Source organism: Myripristis murdjan, chromosome 13 (assembly GCF_902150065.1).
Source record: "Myripristis murdjan chromosome 13, fMyrMur1.1, whole genome shotgun sequence".
Lineage (NCBI taxonomy): Eukaryota > Metazoa > Chordata > Actinopteri > Holocentriformes > Holocentridae > Myripristis > Myripristis murdjan.
In genome coordinates, this window is record NC_043992.1 from 29875269 (window position 1) to 29894234 (window position 18966).

The 18966-nt window shown below is 42.5% G+C and overlaps 1 protein-coding gene across 1 annotated transcript; it reads left to right on the plus strand.

Moving 5' to 3' along the window:
- The first annotated feature begins 210 nt into the window (after positions 1 to 210).
- col26a1 (collagen, type XXVI, alpha 1) lies at positions 211 to 18687 on the plus strand. Its single transcript, XM_030067122.1, has 14 exons — positions 211 to 595; positions 1120 to 1242; positions 1427 to 1530; positions 10937 to 10998; positions 11190 to 11316; positions 12090 to 12188; positions 12373 to 12501; positions 15772 to 15855; positions 16211 to 16263; positions 16413 to 16475; positions 16925 to 16960; positions 17051 to 17095; positions 17180 to 17264; positions 17375 to 18687. The coding sequence occupies exons 1-14, from the start codon at positions 429 to 431 to the stop codon at positions 17512 to 17514; spliced, it is 1317 nt and encodes a 438-aa protein (XP_029922982.1). The 5' UTR covers positions 211 to 428; the 3' UTR covers positions 17515 to 18687.
- The last annotated feature ends 279 nt before the right edge of the window (positions 18688 to 18966 follow it).

Here is an 18966-nt window from a genome sequence, read left to right on the forward strand (position 1 = left end):
GACCACCATATTTCACGTCATCTTCCTATAGGAATGTTATAGGAATATTACAGCTTTTCTTCAGGGACCAGATGCGCTTTTACGCACTCCGTCTCCAGCCCTCCAACTCAGTGCGCTTTTTACGCAGAGTGGTTATTTGACTCCTCAGTCCTCGGCAGGATGTCAAACGTCAGAAAACCGCATTTTCTATAGGAAGGGGCTGTGTGACATTCATTTTGGGATCTTAAGTTGGCCAGTTTGCTTCTCAACTGGGCGACAAAATGACCAGCTCATTAGCGGTTATTGTAGGATTTTCTTAGACTTGCCTACTCTTTCCCACATCAGATAGATCTGGCATAGCAGGATATATCCCTCCAGGATTTCACTTAAACCCCAGAGCTCTTGAATATCTGCTTATAGCTCTATCAGGAATAAACCACGGGGAAATTATGGCAATATCGCTCTTATACGCGCTGTGCGTGTGGATATGTTTAATTTGTCTGTCGGTGGGAACGGGGTTTGTCTATCACTTTCCAGGAGTGACTCTGCAGCGCATCAAATCGGAACAGAGTGGCAGCAGCGGACCGCCGGGCACCGGGTCCCATAACCAGCTCAGGTGAGCGCATTTAGGCTTCTGGAGAAGCATCATTTCACTTCAAATGCTGTGGAAAATGTAGAAGTAGAATACGGCTTTCTGGCACAACTTTACCTTCTACCAAGTTGCATGGAGAAGGGAGAAAGTTTACTGAGATCAAACCTCCAGCATAAGAAAAACTTTATTGATTGACCAACGCGTGTGGCCTTCCTTAGGGTAATAATAAAACACATTTGACACATCAATGCTGTGGAAATGGCATAAGATTTAAAATCCCTTTTCCTTGTCATTAGCAAGAACAATATTCTTGGTGAGGGTAAGGACTCCCTGTTTGAAAGTGTTTGGACATTCTGGATCAAAGCTTTGGTGCTGGTGGTATCAAAGTGTGTTATAATCTGAACGTGGTCAGTCTGTTATCTCTCGTTTTCCTCACATTTACCTCTCAGCAGTTACCGTATGTCACCTCAGCTGCCTTACACACTTGTCACATCCATAATGGTTCAGTCTTTAATAACAATAATAACAGGAGGATCTTTGTTTCTTAGGAACTGGTGTCAGTACACTGTTTCCAGGACAGTGACCTGCCAGGTGCACAACGGGACAGAGACTACAGTCCAGAGAGTGTTCCAGGGCTGCCGATGGCCCGGACCATGTGCCAAACTCATCAGGTACCCTCAAAGTCTTGATACCCATTACTTCTTTTAGTCATCTTCTGCTTGGACTGTGATGCTGACACAGTTTTAGCCTTCAGAATCAGTCATGTATCAGGGCAGTGGAATGTGTCTGTGCATTTGAATGAGTGTTTCTGTGTGTATGTGTACTTGTAGGCAGTGACTATGTTCTGTATTCCAGTTACAGGACGCTGGTCAGACCATCATACAAGGTTACCTACAGGCAGGTCACTGCACTGGAGTGGAGATGCTGCCCGGGGTTTGTTGGAGAAGAGTGTCGTGAAGGTGAGTATCCTCTCTGCTGGGCTCAACATTCACTTTTACCTCTACTCAGTTTGCTTGATGCTGTTTTCTAAAGAGTTGGATGTAGGGGGATTATAAGAGAATGCGGTCTGTGTCTAATTCACTCTCAAGGACTGAAATAAAGACCGTGTGTTTTGCCCAAACCCATCTGTATCTTTTTAGCAGTGCCAGGCAGCATTACCCACATCAGTGGCTTTTTTTGTTTGATGGTGTGTAGTTGGGTAGATGGCTAATGGCACTACTGTGCAGTGTTTGGCCTCTAGATAAAACTGTAAAGTTGTGTTGAATTAAGACTGAAAGCATGTTTTAGATTACATTTGGGAACATGGACTGCAGTAAAACAACAGTTGAAAGGGATGCTGCGCTCTGCGGTTTTGTACCTATTCCTCCCCAGCCCTGTGTTCAAGGGGCTTTTGTCCCTGGAAGGAAGATTAGATTCACTTTTTCACCCCCCCACCCTCTCTCTCTCTCTGCATGTGTGCACATCCATGCTGTTCTGTTAACCGTAGACAGCACCAAAGCAGTTTTGTCTGTCTCTCCAAATATCATCATGGCTATTGGAGTCAAATGAATCAATGAAAAAAAGGCTCAGAGAAATGTCCAGTGGAGAAGCTTGTAAAGTGGGAGGTAGTCAGGGATTTGGTGATGGAGAGGGCTGCCCAAGGATACCACAGACCGCAGACTCCAAGCCCAGTAAAGACCTTATATTTCAACCCAGGGGCGAGCCACCACAGCCAGGCTGACTGAAAACAAACACAGTGGGAGGGTGGATACAAGTCTACAGTGAGGATAAGGAGGCCAGCAACAAAGCTGAGCTGTGCTGCATTGGCTAAGACACAGTGGCTTGAAGTGTGTAGTTATTTGAACTGTCTGTTATCAAATTATTATTTTCTACTCCATCCAACAGCTTGGTAGATTTTTTTAGGGTGGGAAAGCAGCAATTAGCATGTCAGTGAAAACGCAGGCATGCCCTATCCGAATTTGTCCAAGATTAACAGTTACCTCAATGAGAGTTTTACTTATTGGTCATAATTACCACACCTTTTTCCATTTTACAAAATTATACATTGTTGCACTTGGATAGCCTAGGTTTACCAAGAGTTAAGAAAATAAGCATTAATACTAATAGAATAAATCAGATATTATTACAAAGCCTTTAGAAATCATTATTTGCCCACCCATATGTATTATTCCACAAAAAGATTAAGACATAAACGTATCCGTTGACTTGGTGATGCCAGAGATTATGGTTCATTTGAGACCAAAGTGGTTGCATGAGTGTGAAGAAGTAATCTGCCTGTTTATTTAACGTTTGCTGAAATGTATTTGCACATTGTAATGGAGCACGAGGAAAATCGTCTCCATATGGAGGGACAGAAGACCAGGTTCTCCTCAGTAAGGAGACCTTACAGACTGAGGCTGATGTCACTGACAGTCTGCTTCACACCGAGGAGTGGAGGAGGCACAGAGGGAGGCCTGGCAGGGGTCAGTCTGGTGCAGTTAGAAAGGCAGAGGACACAGATTGAAGACTAGTGCAATAAAATAGTGGCGCTCCAAATATTTAGAGAGAGAGAAAAAAAAAGACATGGCCTGAGTTTATCATTTGTTAGTTTTTTAGTATGCTAATACATTTTGTTTAAAAAAAAAAAAAAGCCCTCATCAGATAATCAGAGCAGGACACTGATGGAAGAAGTGGAGTACTAGCGCATGAGAAATACGGTGTTAGGACTGGCAGAGAAAGACAGAGTAATGTAATAATATTGAGAAAAAAGATGAAAAAGTGTGAGAACAGAGGGATGAACAACTGAAAGAAAGAAGCAAAAGAAACAAAGAAAGGAGAACGTGATGATGGCAGAGGAGTGAACCCTCTCTCTCTCAGATGTGTGTGTGTGTGTGTGTGTGGAGAGCTTAGCTGTTTCAGTCCCAGAGGACTCCAGCTGCTCCTGGCTGCCCAGGCAGCAGCCAAGCTGGTTCTGTGGGAAAGTGGCCCCACTGACATTAATGAGCATGACACTCCTCCACCAGGTCTTTATAACATACGTGACCATGCTTAGATCAGGCTTTATTACAGGACACGATCTGTGCTGCTGCTGTACTGAAACAACGACTGGTTTCTCCTAACGCAGATTTGGCTTGGTTCAGTTTGACAAAGAATTCAAAGAATTCAGTTACAACATTCTCCGGTCTGAAAATAGGTATAATTTGCGTCCACAAAGCGTGGCAAATCTTGATTTTGACATGAGGCAGGGTGATTTTTGTTAATGGCAGCACTCTGTGTGTCTGTGTGTGTGCATGTATTCGTGCCTTTGTCACCCAGCCAATATGTACATGCAGTTGTGTGTGGCAGAAAACTGCTTCAAAGAGGCTTTAAGGCAGCTGTTTTATCAGAAGGAAGAGAAGACAGCCTTACCCACCGAAGATGACATCACCTCTGGTTTTGGTTTGATGGGATTCTGGCTTCACTTCAGAGGCCTCTAACATCCTCGGAGTTGCAGAGGGAGTACACATAAAGGAGACGAGAGTTGGAGTCTAGTCTGTGTCAATTGAAGAGACACTCGTCTCTTTCCACTCTGATGTTGTTTGGTCTGACATCCTCTTTACATGACACTCTATTTTTGCACTTTGTCTAATTTTGTTTCCATCATTCCTTGTTAAATAAACAGAGGAAATAAAAGCACCACTTGGTATAGAGAACTGACTATTTTAGTCTTCAAAAAGGCACCCAGTAATGTTTTCTATGTGTTGACTCTGTGTATGATCTGTGTGACACATTTCACAGTCAAAACTTGCTTGATGTTTTTAGCCTGTGTTAGGTCACAAGCTTGAAAGTATAATATCATATTATATTATAATATCTTGGATCATGCACCCACATAACTGCGTTGTTGCAAAACCTGAATTTTTATGCATTCCATCACCGAGAGCTTGTGTTTTTCTGAATGCATTTTGTTGACACCCTGACCCGTATATGTTTTTGACAGAACAAAACGCATTGGTCTGGTTTGCGCTGGCTGTATACAGTTCATCATAAGATTTACAGTTTACTTTCAGCTGAGTTGTACTAACACATGACGGAATGGAACACATTTGGGAGAAATGTGTTAGTAATTTCCCTGCCGTTGGCCCCTGCCCCCTCTCCGCTCCATCACAGCAGCACCCCCAGCGCCCATCTGCACACATGATCATATTATCAGAAGGGACTGTGGGTAACGTCTGTGTACAGGGGAACCTAATCTGAAAGGAATTAGTGCCCCGGACCTCCGCGGGTAAAGTCTGATGGGAACAGTGACCTTTGATCTCGTGCAAGAAGCTCAGGCAAAGGAGTTTAACAAAGTCTAATGCTGACTTGAACGAGTGCTGGGTGTCTTTTCAAGTCAAATTCATGTGGAATTTCAGCAATGAAGTGAAAAGGTGGCTAAATTATTAGTGTGTCAGATGTGTTAACATGTTAATGCTGCAGCTGTGAAGTCAAGTCACTGTTTCCCCTTTGCAGCTTAGAGTCGCTCTGTAAGGAGGAAGTGAGGGAAGTGTGTTATATTCCATTGTCGGAGGGATTATCTAGAGCGGTTGAAGATATTATATGATTTACTTATTTTTTAACCTTTTTTCCCTCCTGCTAATTTCACTTTTTCACAGCAAGCGCTTTCCACACTTTCTTCCTCGCAGTCTTATAATCCAGGTTTCTCTCTCTCTTTTATCTGCTTCTCTCATCTCCTTGTGGGACTTTACTCTTTTGCCCTTACCTTGCCCTTACTTCTTCTTTGTTATGACTACCACTGCCGGGCTCTTAATCTTCTATATTCCTCGCTTCTTTCCACTTATCTCACTCCCTAGCTCCTTCAGATCTCCCTTTCCTCCTCTCCTTGGAGTAAAGTGATAAAACAGAGCCATATCCCACATGTGCTCTTGGAGAGAGCAACCTTTACAGTGCGAGGGGTATGACTGATGTCTTTGTTGCAACCCTGGTTGTGCTCAAATATAGGTCAGACGGTACCCTTTGACCTGTCGGGAGCTTAGGGATGGCTGAGCTTTTCTTGCTCATGATCTGGTCTGGCTGATGGATGGTGCTCTGTCCATGCTGCGTCTGTGGTTTTCTTTGGTTCTCTCTGTCTCCCCGTGTCTGTATTCCCACATGACCCTCAGTCTTTCTGTCAGCTAGTGCTTAACTCTGTCTATCTTCCCATCACTTGTCACCCGGAACAGTTGGCACAGTCTGCACATTTTGCAGTCTAGACAGCGCTGGACCTGTCTGTCTGTCTGTCACTGTCTCTCTATGTCTCCACCCTTCTCCCGTGCCCTACAAAATCACTTGAACATCAAAAATGTTTACTTTATTTCAGCATTTGTCTCTCTTTCTCCTCACCAAATTCATATAGCATCCCCTCATAGCATGAAGATGACTGTATGTCTGTGCGCCCATCAGGCCATCCATCTCTATAGCGACTGCTGTATTTCAGCCCAGAGCAGTTTGTTGTCTTGGCTGACAGGCCGGACTATGCATGGTGATGGGATGAGTGAGTGCATTCTGGGTGCATGAGAGAATGACAGAGAAATTCAGTGCATTCTCAGCACGAGGATTCATTGTGTTATGGCTATGACTGCTGAGCAGCAGCTACCTGCAAGGAGGAAAGTCAGGACAGATGAATTGCCGACCCTCAGTGAGGATTTGAAGTCCATTACTTAGTTGTTGGCCGTATCTCGTTCTGCAAGAGATGATTGCAGTGGGAAATTCCATTATTTGTCAAGTATTGCTTACTAATAAAGCTTTGCAAAGCCTCATTTTGGAGAAGTGTAGTGTGGCCTGTCAGACGGCATAATGGTGAAAAATGCTAAATGGCCCCGTTGTGGACTACTGGGCATCTTGGTTTGTGAAAAAATGCTTTTTGCGCTGTTCATCACTGTCTACCAACCACGGCAGTCAAATTGGGTGTGTGATTTAGTGGGTGACTGCATGTGTGTGTGACTGTGTGTTTGTGTGTGTGTGTTTGTGTGTAGGTGGGTGGGTGTGTTTTCTGTGCCAGCTGTTCCTCATGCCAGCAATAGCTGACCACTTGCTGGCCGGTGCCGACACACAACAGGCTCCTGGGATACAGCCAGCTCTGGGAGGCTGTCATTGGACTACACAAACACACACACACACATTGGACACACAGTTTTCTGTGTATGTTGGGAATGTGACAGACGGTCTTAAGATGGCCCAAGGAGATGTTTCAATACATCATCCTTCCTTCCTTTTCCCTCACACACACAGAGCAAGTATTTAGTGCCTATGAAAATTAGTGTCCCCAGCTGTGTGCGTCATGGTTTGTTTTGTGGTTGAGGTTTGTGTGTGTATGCATGTCTGTGTGTGTGTGTGTGTGTGTGTGCAAAAGCGAGCGGGAAAGAGAAAGAGAGTGATTTCTGTGATCTATGTCCAGGTCTAATGAAGAAAACTTACTGTCTCAACAGACTGTGCCCACAGTCTGGCTTACAGTTTTGCCAAAATATCCAGTACTGTCCTGTGCTGTAAATCACACTGTAATGATCAGGATGATTCATTAATGGGATTGGCGTGTTTGTAGTTTGCTGATGAAATATGACCATGTTTTTTGTTCTTTTTGATCTTTAAACGAAGAGTTGTATCTTCCAAGAGGTCTAATCTCATTTACAGAGTGTGCTTTGCCTGGAAGGACTTCGATTTTGATCCAAGTTGCAAGTTTGCTTTCTTGTCTTTGCTTTCCTGTATTTATCACTAGACTTAACAGTAGTATTTATCAAATAAGAGTAATGTCAGCTTCTTTCCCAGCTTGTGTAATGTAAGGGCATGTAATCTAATTGCATGGTACATAACCGTGTAACTTGATATATTTTTTTAACTGTATTTTCTGTAATAAAACAATTGTGTCTGTGGTCATTTTGAATCAGCCAGATTTTCTTCACTTGTTCACATGCTGCTGTAATACATAAAATGGTAATCCTGTTATCATTTTGTGATACAGCACATTCTTGTCCTTATCTAACAAATTGTTATATATGAACATTCAAAGCACTGGGCAAAAAACATGAATTTCTTCCCTTTATAGCAGAAAACGTTCTGCATACTTCATGTTTATTTGCCTTCCCGGTAAAGACAACATGATTTTGAACCTTTCCCATGAGCTGAGCACAGTCCAAGAAAAATAACCATGTCTTCATGTTGCTATGGTGTAATTATGGATCCAAACAGACTCTATAGACTGTGGTCCCATTCTAAACATTGCATCAGCTCTCACACAGCGGAAGTTTGGCTTTCTAACCCAATGTAATTAAATTCCAACTCCAGAAACGGAAATCCCGCTTGCCTCCTCTAGAAAACGCTGTTGTTTTCCTCTCGTTCACATTTATGGTATATTGACTCAGCTCTGGTGTTTTCCTGTGGTGTATGTTTATGACATAATAAGAAATAGCTGGGTCCCAGGCTTATTCCTGGGTCCTCGTTGGCGGAGAAAAGGACATGTGAGCTCATTAGACATGAGGGTGCACCTAACCTCACTTCCAGCCAAGCCTGATAGGAATGTTTTACGGTGCAGAAAGAGGCAGAGACACCAATTTCTCCACTGACATTCGCCTCAAAAGAGGGCAATGCATTTTAAGTAAGGGATGCAAGTCCCACTTATTCTCAAACCTCACTCTCCATCTCTTATTATTGATATCACTATTGCTCTCTCTACCTACAGCTGTGCAAAATGCAACAAGGCGTTTTCTTGCTGTTGTCAAATTATCGAGGGAACGTGTGTACACCGAAAAGTAAATTACAATACTTTATCACAAAATTACTTCTGGAATGCACTGAACATTGAGCATCACAGATGGATGATTTATAGCACTGCAAGGGTGTCCAAGGGTGGAACTTTCCTTTAAGTCAGCGCTGAATAACTGGAATAAAATGAGACAAATCATCTCATCAGTCCTCTCACACGGTGCAGCTCATGGCTTCTCCACAGTTTTGATGTTTTGTATTTGCATGGGACTTTGATGTCGTTGATGTAACCTTAAAAAAATTTTAAAAATCTCTTTGCTGAAAGTCACAGCAACTCATGTGGGGTTGATCTGAGTAGTTAATCAGCACAAGAGTATTTGGCTTGATTAATCCTGAGGAATGTGTTTTGGGTTGAGCTGTCGATTGCTGTTTCCATTCGCAGATGTACTCCAGACAAGACCGCTGGTGAATCGAGGCATTGAAAAACCACACCCGCGCGGTCACAGACACCACTGGACTGGATATACATGCTTGTAGAGATGCATAACCACACATACGTACACTCACACACACACACACACACACACACACACACACACACAGACGTGCACCCTGTCCTATTTCAGTGAAGCAGAAACCTCAGTGTCAGCCACTAGAACCCAGTGTGCTGTGGTCGGAGACGAGGATTCAGGCAGACCAGAGCCATTTGGGTCATTTTTGTTGTTGTCTTGGTTTATTTATGAGCACCAGTTGTTCCTTCTTCTAGGTATCCTCGCAATGACCACAATGTGGGTGGGTCCCATCTGTGGAACTGACAGCTGACATTCCAGACCACTTACGAGGCCCGAGCCTCTAAACCAGAGAATGGCTCACATTTAGAAAAAATTAGGGGTTCAAAACAGTGGTATTCTGCGTTTTTGGCTCATAGCTCAAAGCTCAGGTACCACAATTGTTATACAGCAAGGGTATGTAATTATATGTGTTAGTAAAACTAGCTTTGGATGTTTAGTGTCATGATTTGTTAAAGAGATGACCACATGGTGAAAACCAGACTGAAGACAATATGAAGCTAAATGGCACACAATAGAGCTCATACGTCTACATGCACAAAGCAGTTTGTCAAGATATTCCAGTTCTCCATGTTGGATTTTCATCAAAAGTACATTATTGCTTTCAAGCCCTGTTAACAATTTGTTCCACGTCAGGAGATGCACCTATTTTGAGATGACTGTACCTGAAATGGGGCAAAATAGAGTATATTATTTCTAAAATTCATCTTAATTGATTGCTGTAATACCACCTGGCCAACCAACACTATATTTGTTTGGTGGCCAATCAAGGCTGCTGATCTCTGGAATCTTTTTTTTTTTTTTTTTAATGCAATGAAATAGACAAGGTTTACAATCAAAAAACAGATTTGAGTGAAAAAGTGCACAATGTTTCAGATGTTAGTTCTGTAGTGCCCCCATGCTGTTTGGCTGGGCAAATAATGCAGCATTTGCCTCTTCAGGGGCAGCTTGGCTCACGAGGTAGAGAGGGTGTCTTGTAATTGGAGGGTTCCTGGTTTGATCCTCGGCTCCTCCAGAGAGCGTGTCCAAGTGTCCATTAGCATGACACCAAATCCCTCGCCGCTCCTGATGAGCAGGCTGGCACCTTGCATGGCGTCCTCCATCACCAGTGTGTGCATGAGGGTGTGACTGGCTGAATGTGAGGTGTACATTGTAAAGTGCTTTGAGCGGTCAGAAGACTAGAAAAGTGTATTTACTGCGCTCCTGTGTCTGTGTCTGCTGAGAGCCACACACGGTTTGATGGCGTTAATGTGAATCCGTTCAGAAGTTATATGACTTTTAGTAGGAGGCCGCATTCTTCAACAGCTTCTTCCACAGCTCTCATTGTTCAGTAAATATGAAAAGTAATCATGTCCTTGTCCTTGAATCAACTTTTGTACAAACTTCAATCCCAGTCTACCCATTCATAACTTTTAGAGAGATCCTGCCAGCGTAGAAACGGATGAAATGGGGCAAAAACGTAAGCCCGTCCAACACCACTGGCAGCGGTAAAAATATCTGCATACATAGGAAGATGCCAGTGAAAGTGTGTGTATGGAGTTTGTGTGTGTGTGTGTGTGTGTGTGTGCATGTCATGTCTGTGTTTATGTGTGTATGTGTTTCCACATGCAACATTTAGATACTGGTAGTGGTCATGGCATTTGGGTGAGGATCTGTTCGTAATAACAGGGTATACAGAAATTAAATACAAGTGGGCAGACAGAAGACTGTCAGGAGTCAGGAGATGAGCAGGTGTGTGTCAGGTTTCGAGTGCATTTGTGTATGTGAGAGAAAGAGAAAGAAATCAAGAGAGAGAGCAGAAGAGAGAATGGGAAGAGAGATCTAAAAATATTTATTCTGTGAATGAGTGACATGATTTAAGCAGTAATTGCCAATAAATTCTTGGTTATGGTTCAGTGGGCATTGTTCTTGTATATCTTGGCCTGACCTAGACTGTGTGATAGAGAGATACTGCAAGTGGTGCCAGGAGGAAAAAAAGAAATTGGAATGAGAAAGGAACAGGGAAAGGAAAGACAGAAGGAGAGCAAGCACTGTGTATGGTTGTCTTTAATCTGCAATCTAGCCTCATCTCTCTCTTTCTCGCTCTCTGTCTTTTTTACAGAGTGTATGAACTGCACTGGTTTCACCGACATGAACAGCAGAATAAATGCCATTGAATCCAAGGTAAAGACATGGCCACTATCCACTGTCAAAGCACAAATGCATAGCCAATGATTTACATGTCTCCTGGAGAACCACTGTTAGACATTCCTCTCAGCTGGAAACTGGGAATAATTTGAGGTTTCACAACTTGCAATGATACACAGATTACTTTTTATTTCACAGTGAAGATGTATCTGTTGTTCTTGTTTTAGATCAAGCTGCTAGAGGAGGCAGGCTCCTCCCTACCGATAGTCAACAGTTTACCAGAGGGCTCAACAGACAACGAGGTGGACACACCCCAGCCCACTCCCATAGGACCCCCATCATACCTGTCGCCAGGTATCACTCTCTCAAAACCACACTTTGGTTTTTTCTTTCTTTTGGAAGATGCAGTGCACATGTAGACACTCAGTGTGCAACAACTGCTCCATCTTGAATTAATCTGCTTGATACAAATGTGCAGTTTACATTTCAGCATTCAGAGGTGATTAAAGGAATAGTTCATCTCAAATTGAAAATTCAATCATTATCTAATCACCCCTGCACAAATCGAATCCCCTTTCAAGACTGTAGCATCACCAAGCACACAGCGACTGACAGCCTGTAGCTGTAGGTTTGGTAATGAATCCAGTCACCAAATGATTTAATGTATTCTGTATGTCATGAGGACATTACAGTGTGTAAGACATGCAACTGGAGTGTTCAATCTGGAAAAATACAAGTACGCACAATGAGACAAATATCACACTTTTGGACCTACAGTGTAAGTCTGTGGCTACAAAATACCTGAAATCTGGAGCTCACGTTGTTGAGAGAAATTGAATATTTTTCAAAACTAGAAAAAGAGAGTTAAAGAGTAGTTTTTCCAAATTTAAAAAGACCTTAAACTTCAATAGTTTAGGAAAAGGTTTGGGTGGTCTGACAAATTTTCAGAAGAAATTTATCTGACATGGGGGTGTAATTATTTGGCTACAAGGCACTTGGATTGTGCTCCTCAGTTTGTTTGGAGGGATTCAGAGACGGGAATGACAGGATTTTCATTTTGGGACTACTATCGTTAAAATATTACATTTGATGACCTGAACGTAACCGTCTCATTTTTGGAGCATCAGGAGGAAGAGGGCCTCCGGGGCCCATTGGACCACCAGGGCTTCCTGGTTCTGCTGGACCTCCAGGACCGTCCGGGAGAGCAGGCCCGCCTGGCCCCATGGGTAAAATATTAACAAAGACCCTGTAATATTAAACTTAATGTTTGAGATTTGTTGGGATTATCAGGACTGATAAGTTGATAATACATAACATTCAGGAAATTGACCCTTAACAAAATGCTTGATTACCACAACCATGTGTTTTTATAACTGTATCGGTGTATTTTATAATTTTTCTTGATACTAGGACCAAGAGGGGAGAGAGGTTTGTCAGGGGCACTTGGTCTCCCCGGCCCTCCTGGTCCACCAGGTCCTCCAGGGCCCAGCTTCAGCCCGTCCCGAATGAGGGGTGACGTTTTTGAAATAGACAAACAAGGTGAGTGGACCGCTCCACCTCAAAGTCATTCATTCCATCCTGAAATCTGTATCAGATTGTCCTGGTCCCAGACAAACTTAAATGAGAGCAATAATAGAAACAGAGCATACACGCATGGTCTGATCCTGACCCAAGCATAATTTTAAAGCAATTCAAGCATTCAGTTTTTGAATGGTTTGAAAAGATGCCAAAACCACAGGTCCATTTTTACAATTCATTCTATGATGAGTCACTCTCTTCACCAGTTTTTAAACATCCACCATCTCCATCTCATGCATAAGTTTATCCTATTGTTCTCTTGTCCCTTTGCAATTATCTTGTCAAGCAGAAACACTGGCCAAGATGCTTTTTATGGAAAATGTTTCAGAAGGGGCACAGTCTACATAAACTGGAGCGAAGCTATTAGCAAGTGTTTAAGTGGGTAATATTTGTCTTTTCTTTTACCAAAGGAATTAAATGGTAGTGGAGAAAGAATTGTTAATTCTTTTTTCTTTTCTATTCTTTTCTTTTCTCCTCTTTTCTTTCCTTTTCTTTTCTTTCTTCTTCTTTTTCTTTTTTTTTTATTTGAGAAGGGCTGTCTTGGATTTAGTTAATAGTTTCCTTGTGTTGTGCCACTGCTAGGCCACTGTTTACTGTAACCTCATTTCACACCACCAGTAATGGAGTTCAGTCTCAGGGTATAAAGCACACTTGGTTTTTCTTTTCTTTTTCTTGTTTTTTTTTTTTCTTATCAAATTTATTAGAAATATGAGGCAAACCATTTTCACTAATTTGGCTTATTTAACACAATTTAACACAAGTTCATTTCTTTTTCTTTTTCCTCTAGTTCACAGATCTGTCATCTTGAGGTATCAAGCATAATTAATGAATTTTTAGTCATGATCGTATTAACTTTCTCATTACGCATGTAATATGTTTACAAAATATCATCTTTTGCAAGAAGAAAAGGCCACTTACAATATTTTAGCCCTCACATCCAATACCCGTTTTGCACCACAGGGAGGCAGTAGATGTCCATACCATAATTATTACCTCATGACGACTGCTGGCTCCGATTAAGCTGTTGGCTAGGTCTGCCTTTTTGAGTCCGGGACTGTGTCTGCGGGTCTGGAACTATGTAGATTTGGGTCTGTGGGACCATGTTAGCTGAGGGGGGCCAACTGGCTGTAAATCAGGCCTAATTTGTAAGCTGTCAGCACAACAGTCTGCGTTGGGGGAATGGGCTGCGGCCCAGAGCCAAAATGGGCTGGTTATAAACAGGGGAGGAGATAGTCTGCCAATCATATAGACTTTCCTGGGGAGGGAGCCAGGCAGGGGGAGGCTGTAACGTTAGAAAATTAGTTCCAGAGGGAATTCTGCTTCTTCTAGACCCTTTTTGTGGACGGCAGCCATAATGTAACAGTTCTGCCTCAACATTGAGGAAGACAGACTCCGCGCTTATGTTGAAGTGGGTGGGAAGTGGACGTGTAGCATAAATTAAAACAATATTTATATTTACAAACATACTCACAATAACCATACAAGCTGAGGAAAAGGCCCAGAATTACCGCAGTCACTAAGAACAGTTGCTAAGCACTTCTGTCTTTTTTCTTTTTTTATTTTGTACCAACATCATGCAACGAAGATATTCCACCACCAAGCTCTGTTCCAGCAAATGGGACGTATTTTAAAATGACCAGATGTTGCTGTCTGTCACCCTTAAAAGAAGATTTAATCCCTGCTGATGGCTGGCCTTGAACCCCTTGATGCCTGAGCTCTGACCTGAGCCTGAGCTTAAGGATCCCTGGAGTCAAAGTTCATATTATTTTAACTGTAACCTTCAGGGTTGGATAAAAATGAACCTTGTGAATAGCTGGAATAACGCCCTAGTTTCTCTCAATCAGTTTCGTCATGCATTCAAAGTCAGTCATACAACCAGCAAACATTATACAGAGCTGATGTTTTTAATACGGCTTCACCCACATCTTAATCATCAGTTCTGGGAATCTTGATGCCCGTATTTTGTTGAAGTAAGACTTTAAAAAAGCACATTGGGACACATACAGGCAGTGTTTTTTATATATATATATCTGTGTTCACTTCTTCTGTTTCTTGCTTTAACACATTTTTCACTGGACCTCAGTCAGGTTTTAATAAGCTGTGGGAAATAGCCCCCCACTCTTGTCACCTGCTTTCTTCTCAACAGTCAGCAGAGAGAGAGCGTGGGAGGGTGTTGGTATGTGTGTGTGGTTGTGTGTGTGTCTGCACGTGTGTGGGTGTGTTGGGGTGTGGGGGGGCTGTATGTATTAAACCCATTTTTCCAGCAGTGAGCAGCACATTTCCATGCCGTTTGTGATGCCAAGCAAGGGTTAGGAGCTGTAGCGCTAATGAAACACCATTTATAAGATAGAAATCATTATTGTTATTATTAAAGTGCTGCTATTATAGGATTTAATTTTTACTCCTCTCTCGCTCTCTCTCTCTCTCAAAAATGTTTAAATCATGTTTAATGAAGGCTTTGTTATTTATTTTTGTTTGAGTTCAAGTTATTACATTTTCAAAAATCCACCATTTTTACAGTCAATTTCATTAAAAAACCCAGTAAATGCATCACAAGTGGGCTTTGTCTTGATTGGCTCCTTCTCATTATAAAATTGTTAAAATCCTTTCATGGATCGAGGCTAGTTTACTAGATTTAAACTGGAAAGCCTCCACCCAGCAGGTTTACCTCAACTGAATAAAAGGAGCTGGTGTTGTTCTTCCTGTGAGGGCTCAGTCTTAAAAATCATTCAATTTAACAAATTCAATTCAACTTTAAACTACATTTACTTGGAAAACATGAACATTATTCTTATTATGAACCATAGCATCCTTGAACAAAATCATTAAAAGTGAATAACATGAGACCTTTAAAATTGTAATTTCACGGTTCAGGTTACATTCAACAGAAGCCTGCCCGTAACATAGCAGCACCTGTTGTATGTAATTGACTTTCATGTACTACTGTTGAGATTATTTTTCTCTGCTTATAAGAAGAATGGACAATTTGTCTTCTGTAAGTATTCATTTCTGTTTTTGAGAGATAATTGACACTGAGGATAGGCAGAAAATGAACTCGGCAACCCAGAAGATGTTTCATGATTTTTGTTTTATTTTTTTGTTTTCCTCTTCTCTTTCATTGTCTTCATTTGTCTTTTTCTTATTTCTATCAGTGCATTCTCCGTTATTTATTTGTGCAATGCTAGAGCAAAACTTGTGGTTTAAACTTTTGTTTGTGTTTTTTTTCCCCAGAAGAAAATCCAGTGCGTCCAGTTCTCCCCGCCCCTGAGATTGTTGCAGGTCCTCCTGGTCCTCCTGGCCCTGTGGGCCCCTCAGGTAAAACACACATAGCCACAGGAGGTAAAAACACCACATAACTACGTTCCCTCTGTGAAAACATGTTTTCAATCCAGCTCATTTCGTGAAAAAAATCAGGTGTGACATGCACTATATTATACCATTATTGTGTTTTTATTATGTTTTCTTCGTGCACCCTGCCAAATCTTTCCCACAGGAAAATAAAGTTGAACTGGACAGTGAACTTAGTCTGTGAACCGAACTGAACTGAATGAAATACCATTGAACTGAACTGAATTTCAATTCATTTAAATATTGCACAATAGCTGAAACCTAGTAATACATCTTGACATTTATTCCCCTCCCTTTGTGGATGATTTTGGTGACACCACAGGCCCTCCAGGACCCAGAGGGCCTCCAGGGATCCCAGGTCTCCCTGGACAAGATGTAAGTCTGGACCCTCCAATGGGCCTCGGTCCTCCAGTCATGCTGGATTAAAATCTAGTTAATTATAGATTACATAAATATGAAAATATTAGTAAATTGTGAGTGGCATCACTAATCTAATATATCCGCTTTCATTTTATTGATTTTAGGGCGTGGGAGGCCTCCAGGGCAGCGCCGGGGATCCTGGGCCTAAAGGAGATGTGGGAGAAAGGGTAAGGCTATCTAAAAAAAAAAAAAAAAAACATTTCCACTATTGGATTAGCAGGCCGAACACATTAGATTCTGATGAACTATCAAAATGCTTTTTGTTCTTCGTTCTGTAAATGGTCCTAGCTGTCACAGAATCTTAAACACATTAAAGGTGTACAAGCTTCTCTTCAAAGATTTGCTCCAAGCCATGACTAATCCTCCTCCCTCCCCGTCCAAGGCCGGGCCTCACTAATCAAGGCAGCCATGTCAGGTCCCCTCTGTAGTTGGCTCTCTAGTGGGCCTCTGACTTTAAACCTGATCCCCTTCCTCTACTTGCATGATTTAAAATTGGAGATCTGGTGAAGTGGCAGATTAGCAGAGGGGATAAAGAATGCAAGCTGGACGGACTGTGTGCATGCGTACGTGTGCGAGTGCACGAATCCTAAATGTTACTGGTTTCTGCTTCCACCAGGGGCCTCCAGGTGTAGCAGGCGAGCAGGGTCTACCTGTAAGTATGGGGATATTCTCTTCTCTAAACACACACATGCACAAACACACACAACTCAGGTGACATGATTATTTCGCTCTGTGTTCACAGGGGCCACCTGGGCCAAAGGGAGAACCAGGAGAGGGCTTGTCTGAGGTAAGGGAATATGGCATTTGAGGATTTTTTTCCCCCTCCTAAATTGCGAAATGTCCCCAAGTAAATGTGAGCGTTCCTACTCAGGGTGAGGCTGTGCAGCAGCTCAGAGAGGCTCTGAAGATCCTGGCTGAGAGGGTCCTGATACTGGAGCACATGATCGGCATTCACGGTAAGAGTACAGTACGACATTACTCCATGACGAAGAGGGTTATGTTGTGGCAGAATTTAAAGAAGAGTATTTTTGGGTAATTGTTTTCCCATCTCCCTGTCTTGTCACAGAAAACACAGAGGGCTCTGGTTTTGGCAGTCTGTCGGACCCCCTGTCTTTCTCTGCTATTAAGACCAAGCGCCTGCAGCCCATTCAAAACCCTTCTCGGCCTTTAACACCCGGAGAGAGACAAAGACGAGCTCCAGTTTAGTCCAGTTTGTGTGTGTGTGTGTGTGTGTGTATGTGTGTATGTGTGCGTGTGTTTGTGCATGTGCGTGTGTGTGTGTGTGTGTGTGTGTGTAAGGAATAAGTCTTTTGCCTGACTGGATGTGTAATTTTTTCTTACCATTTTCATACCATTACAAATGTAATCTATTTGCTTATTGCCCTTTATTTTTTTTCCAGAAATTAGTCCAGTGATAATGCTGTAGTTGCTTAAATTAAACTCTTTGTAAAAATATGAGATGCTGAGCATTTCATCCATTCAGATACGTTGACATGAGCGGCTACACGGCCTTTCTGACCCTATTGCTGCATAGTCTTTGCCCACATAACTTCAGAAGCAGCACTTACGTGAGATTGTACCATGAAATATAATCTCATAAACTGTTATGAGGGACCTGACATCTTTCCTTCCTCAGATAAAACACTCCCCAGTAAACACATCAGTTCCCCTGGCTGATCTTGTGAAACTCTGGGGGCTATGATGTGAGTTCCTGAGAGCTGGCCCCAAAACACACTATTTAGTGTCAAACACATTCTTGGACAACCTCAGGGTTCATCTCGTGTTATTCTCTCCCCTCTCTCCCCCTCTCCCCCTCTCTCCCTCTCTCTTCCTCTCAGCTCTGCCTTGTTAAAACTGAGGTAAGACATGACAAGCTGCCAAGAATATCTACTTAAAATAAGTTAGGTGAAATGAATAGCATCTGGAGGGAGCGCATCTGGAAAGGGAAGGAAGAGATGCTGAAACAATTGTGCTCTGGCCTGGCCTCGCCGACCTCGCTTGGCTCCAGTGCATCTTCACGCGACTAGCTGATGGTGCACTAAACCTGACAGGATTACATTCACTTCACCGTAACCGCCTCTGAGATTTGTATCCGACCCAATATGATTATTGTATAATAGGTCTCCAAGAGACTAGACTGTTCTCAGAAAAAAAGCACGACCTTGTCTGGTACAATCTTCGTTTACTCAATTAGGAAGTTCATATGTTAACCATCATCAGCTGGAAAGAGGCGGACCTGTCTGTGACTTTAGTTGTTTCTAGTCTCTTATGCAGGACTGAGTCTACTGATGTACCTTTTAAAGGAATACTCCAACGTTTTGGGCAAAATAGCCTTTTTCCAACTTACCCAGACTGAGACAAGATGTTTGACACCATTTTCACCTCTGTACGTCCAGTGGTTCGGTTCCTGTGGGCAGCGTTTTGGGTTAGCTTAGCACAAAGACTTGAAGTCTATGGGAGTCGTTAGCCTGCCTCTGTCAAAGTGAAAAATAAACTTTACAGCAACGTACAGAGGTGAAAATGGTATCAAGCATCTTGTCTCAGTCTGGGTAAGTAAGAAAAAGGGCATTTCGGCCAAAACGTTGGTGTATTCCTTTAAAAACATGTTATGTTTCTGTGTAATAAGGATATACAGTCATATGACTGATTTGGTGTGTC

Coding starts and splice junctions, on each gene's coding strand:
- col26a1 (XM_030067122.1), top strand. CDS start 429: ATGGCAATATCGCTCTTATACGCGCTGTGCGTGTGGATATGTTTAATT. Junction 1,531..10,936: donor TGGAGAAGAGTGTCGTGAAG/GTGAGTATCCTC, acceptor TCTTTTTTACAG/AGTGTATGAACTGCACTGGT. Junction 17,096..17,179: donor CAGGAGAGGGCTTGTCTGAG/GTAAGGGAATAT, acceptor GTTCCTACTCAG/GGTGAGGCTGTGCAGCAGCT.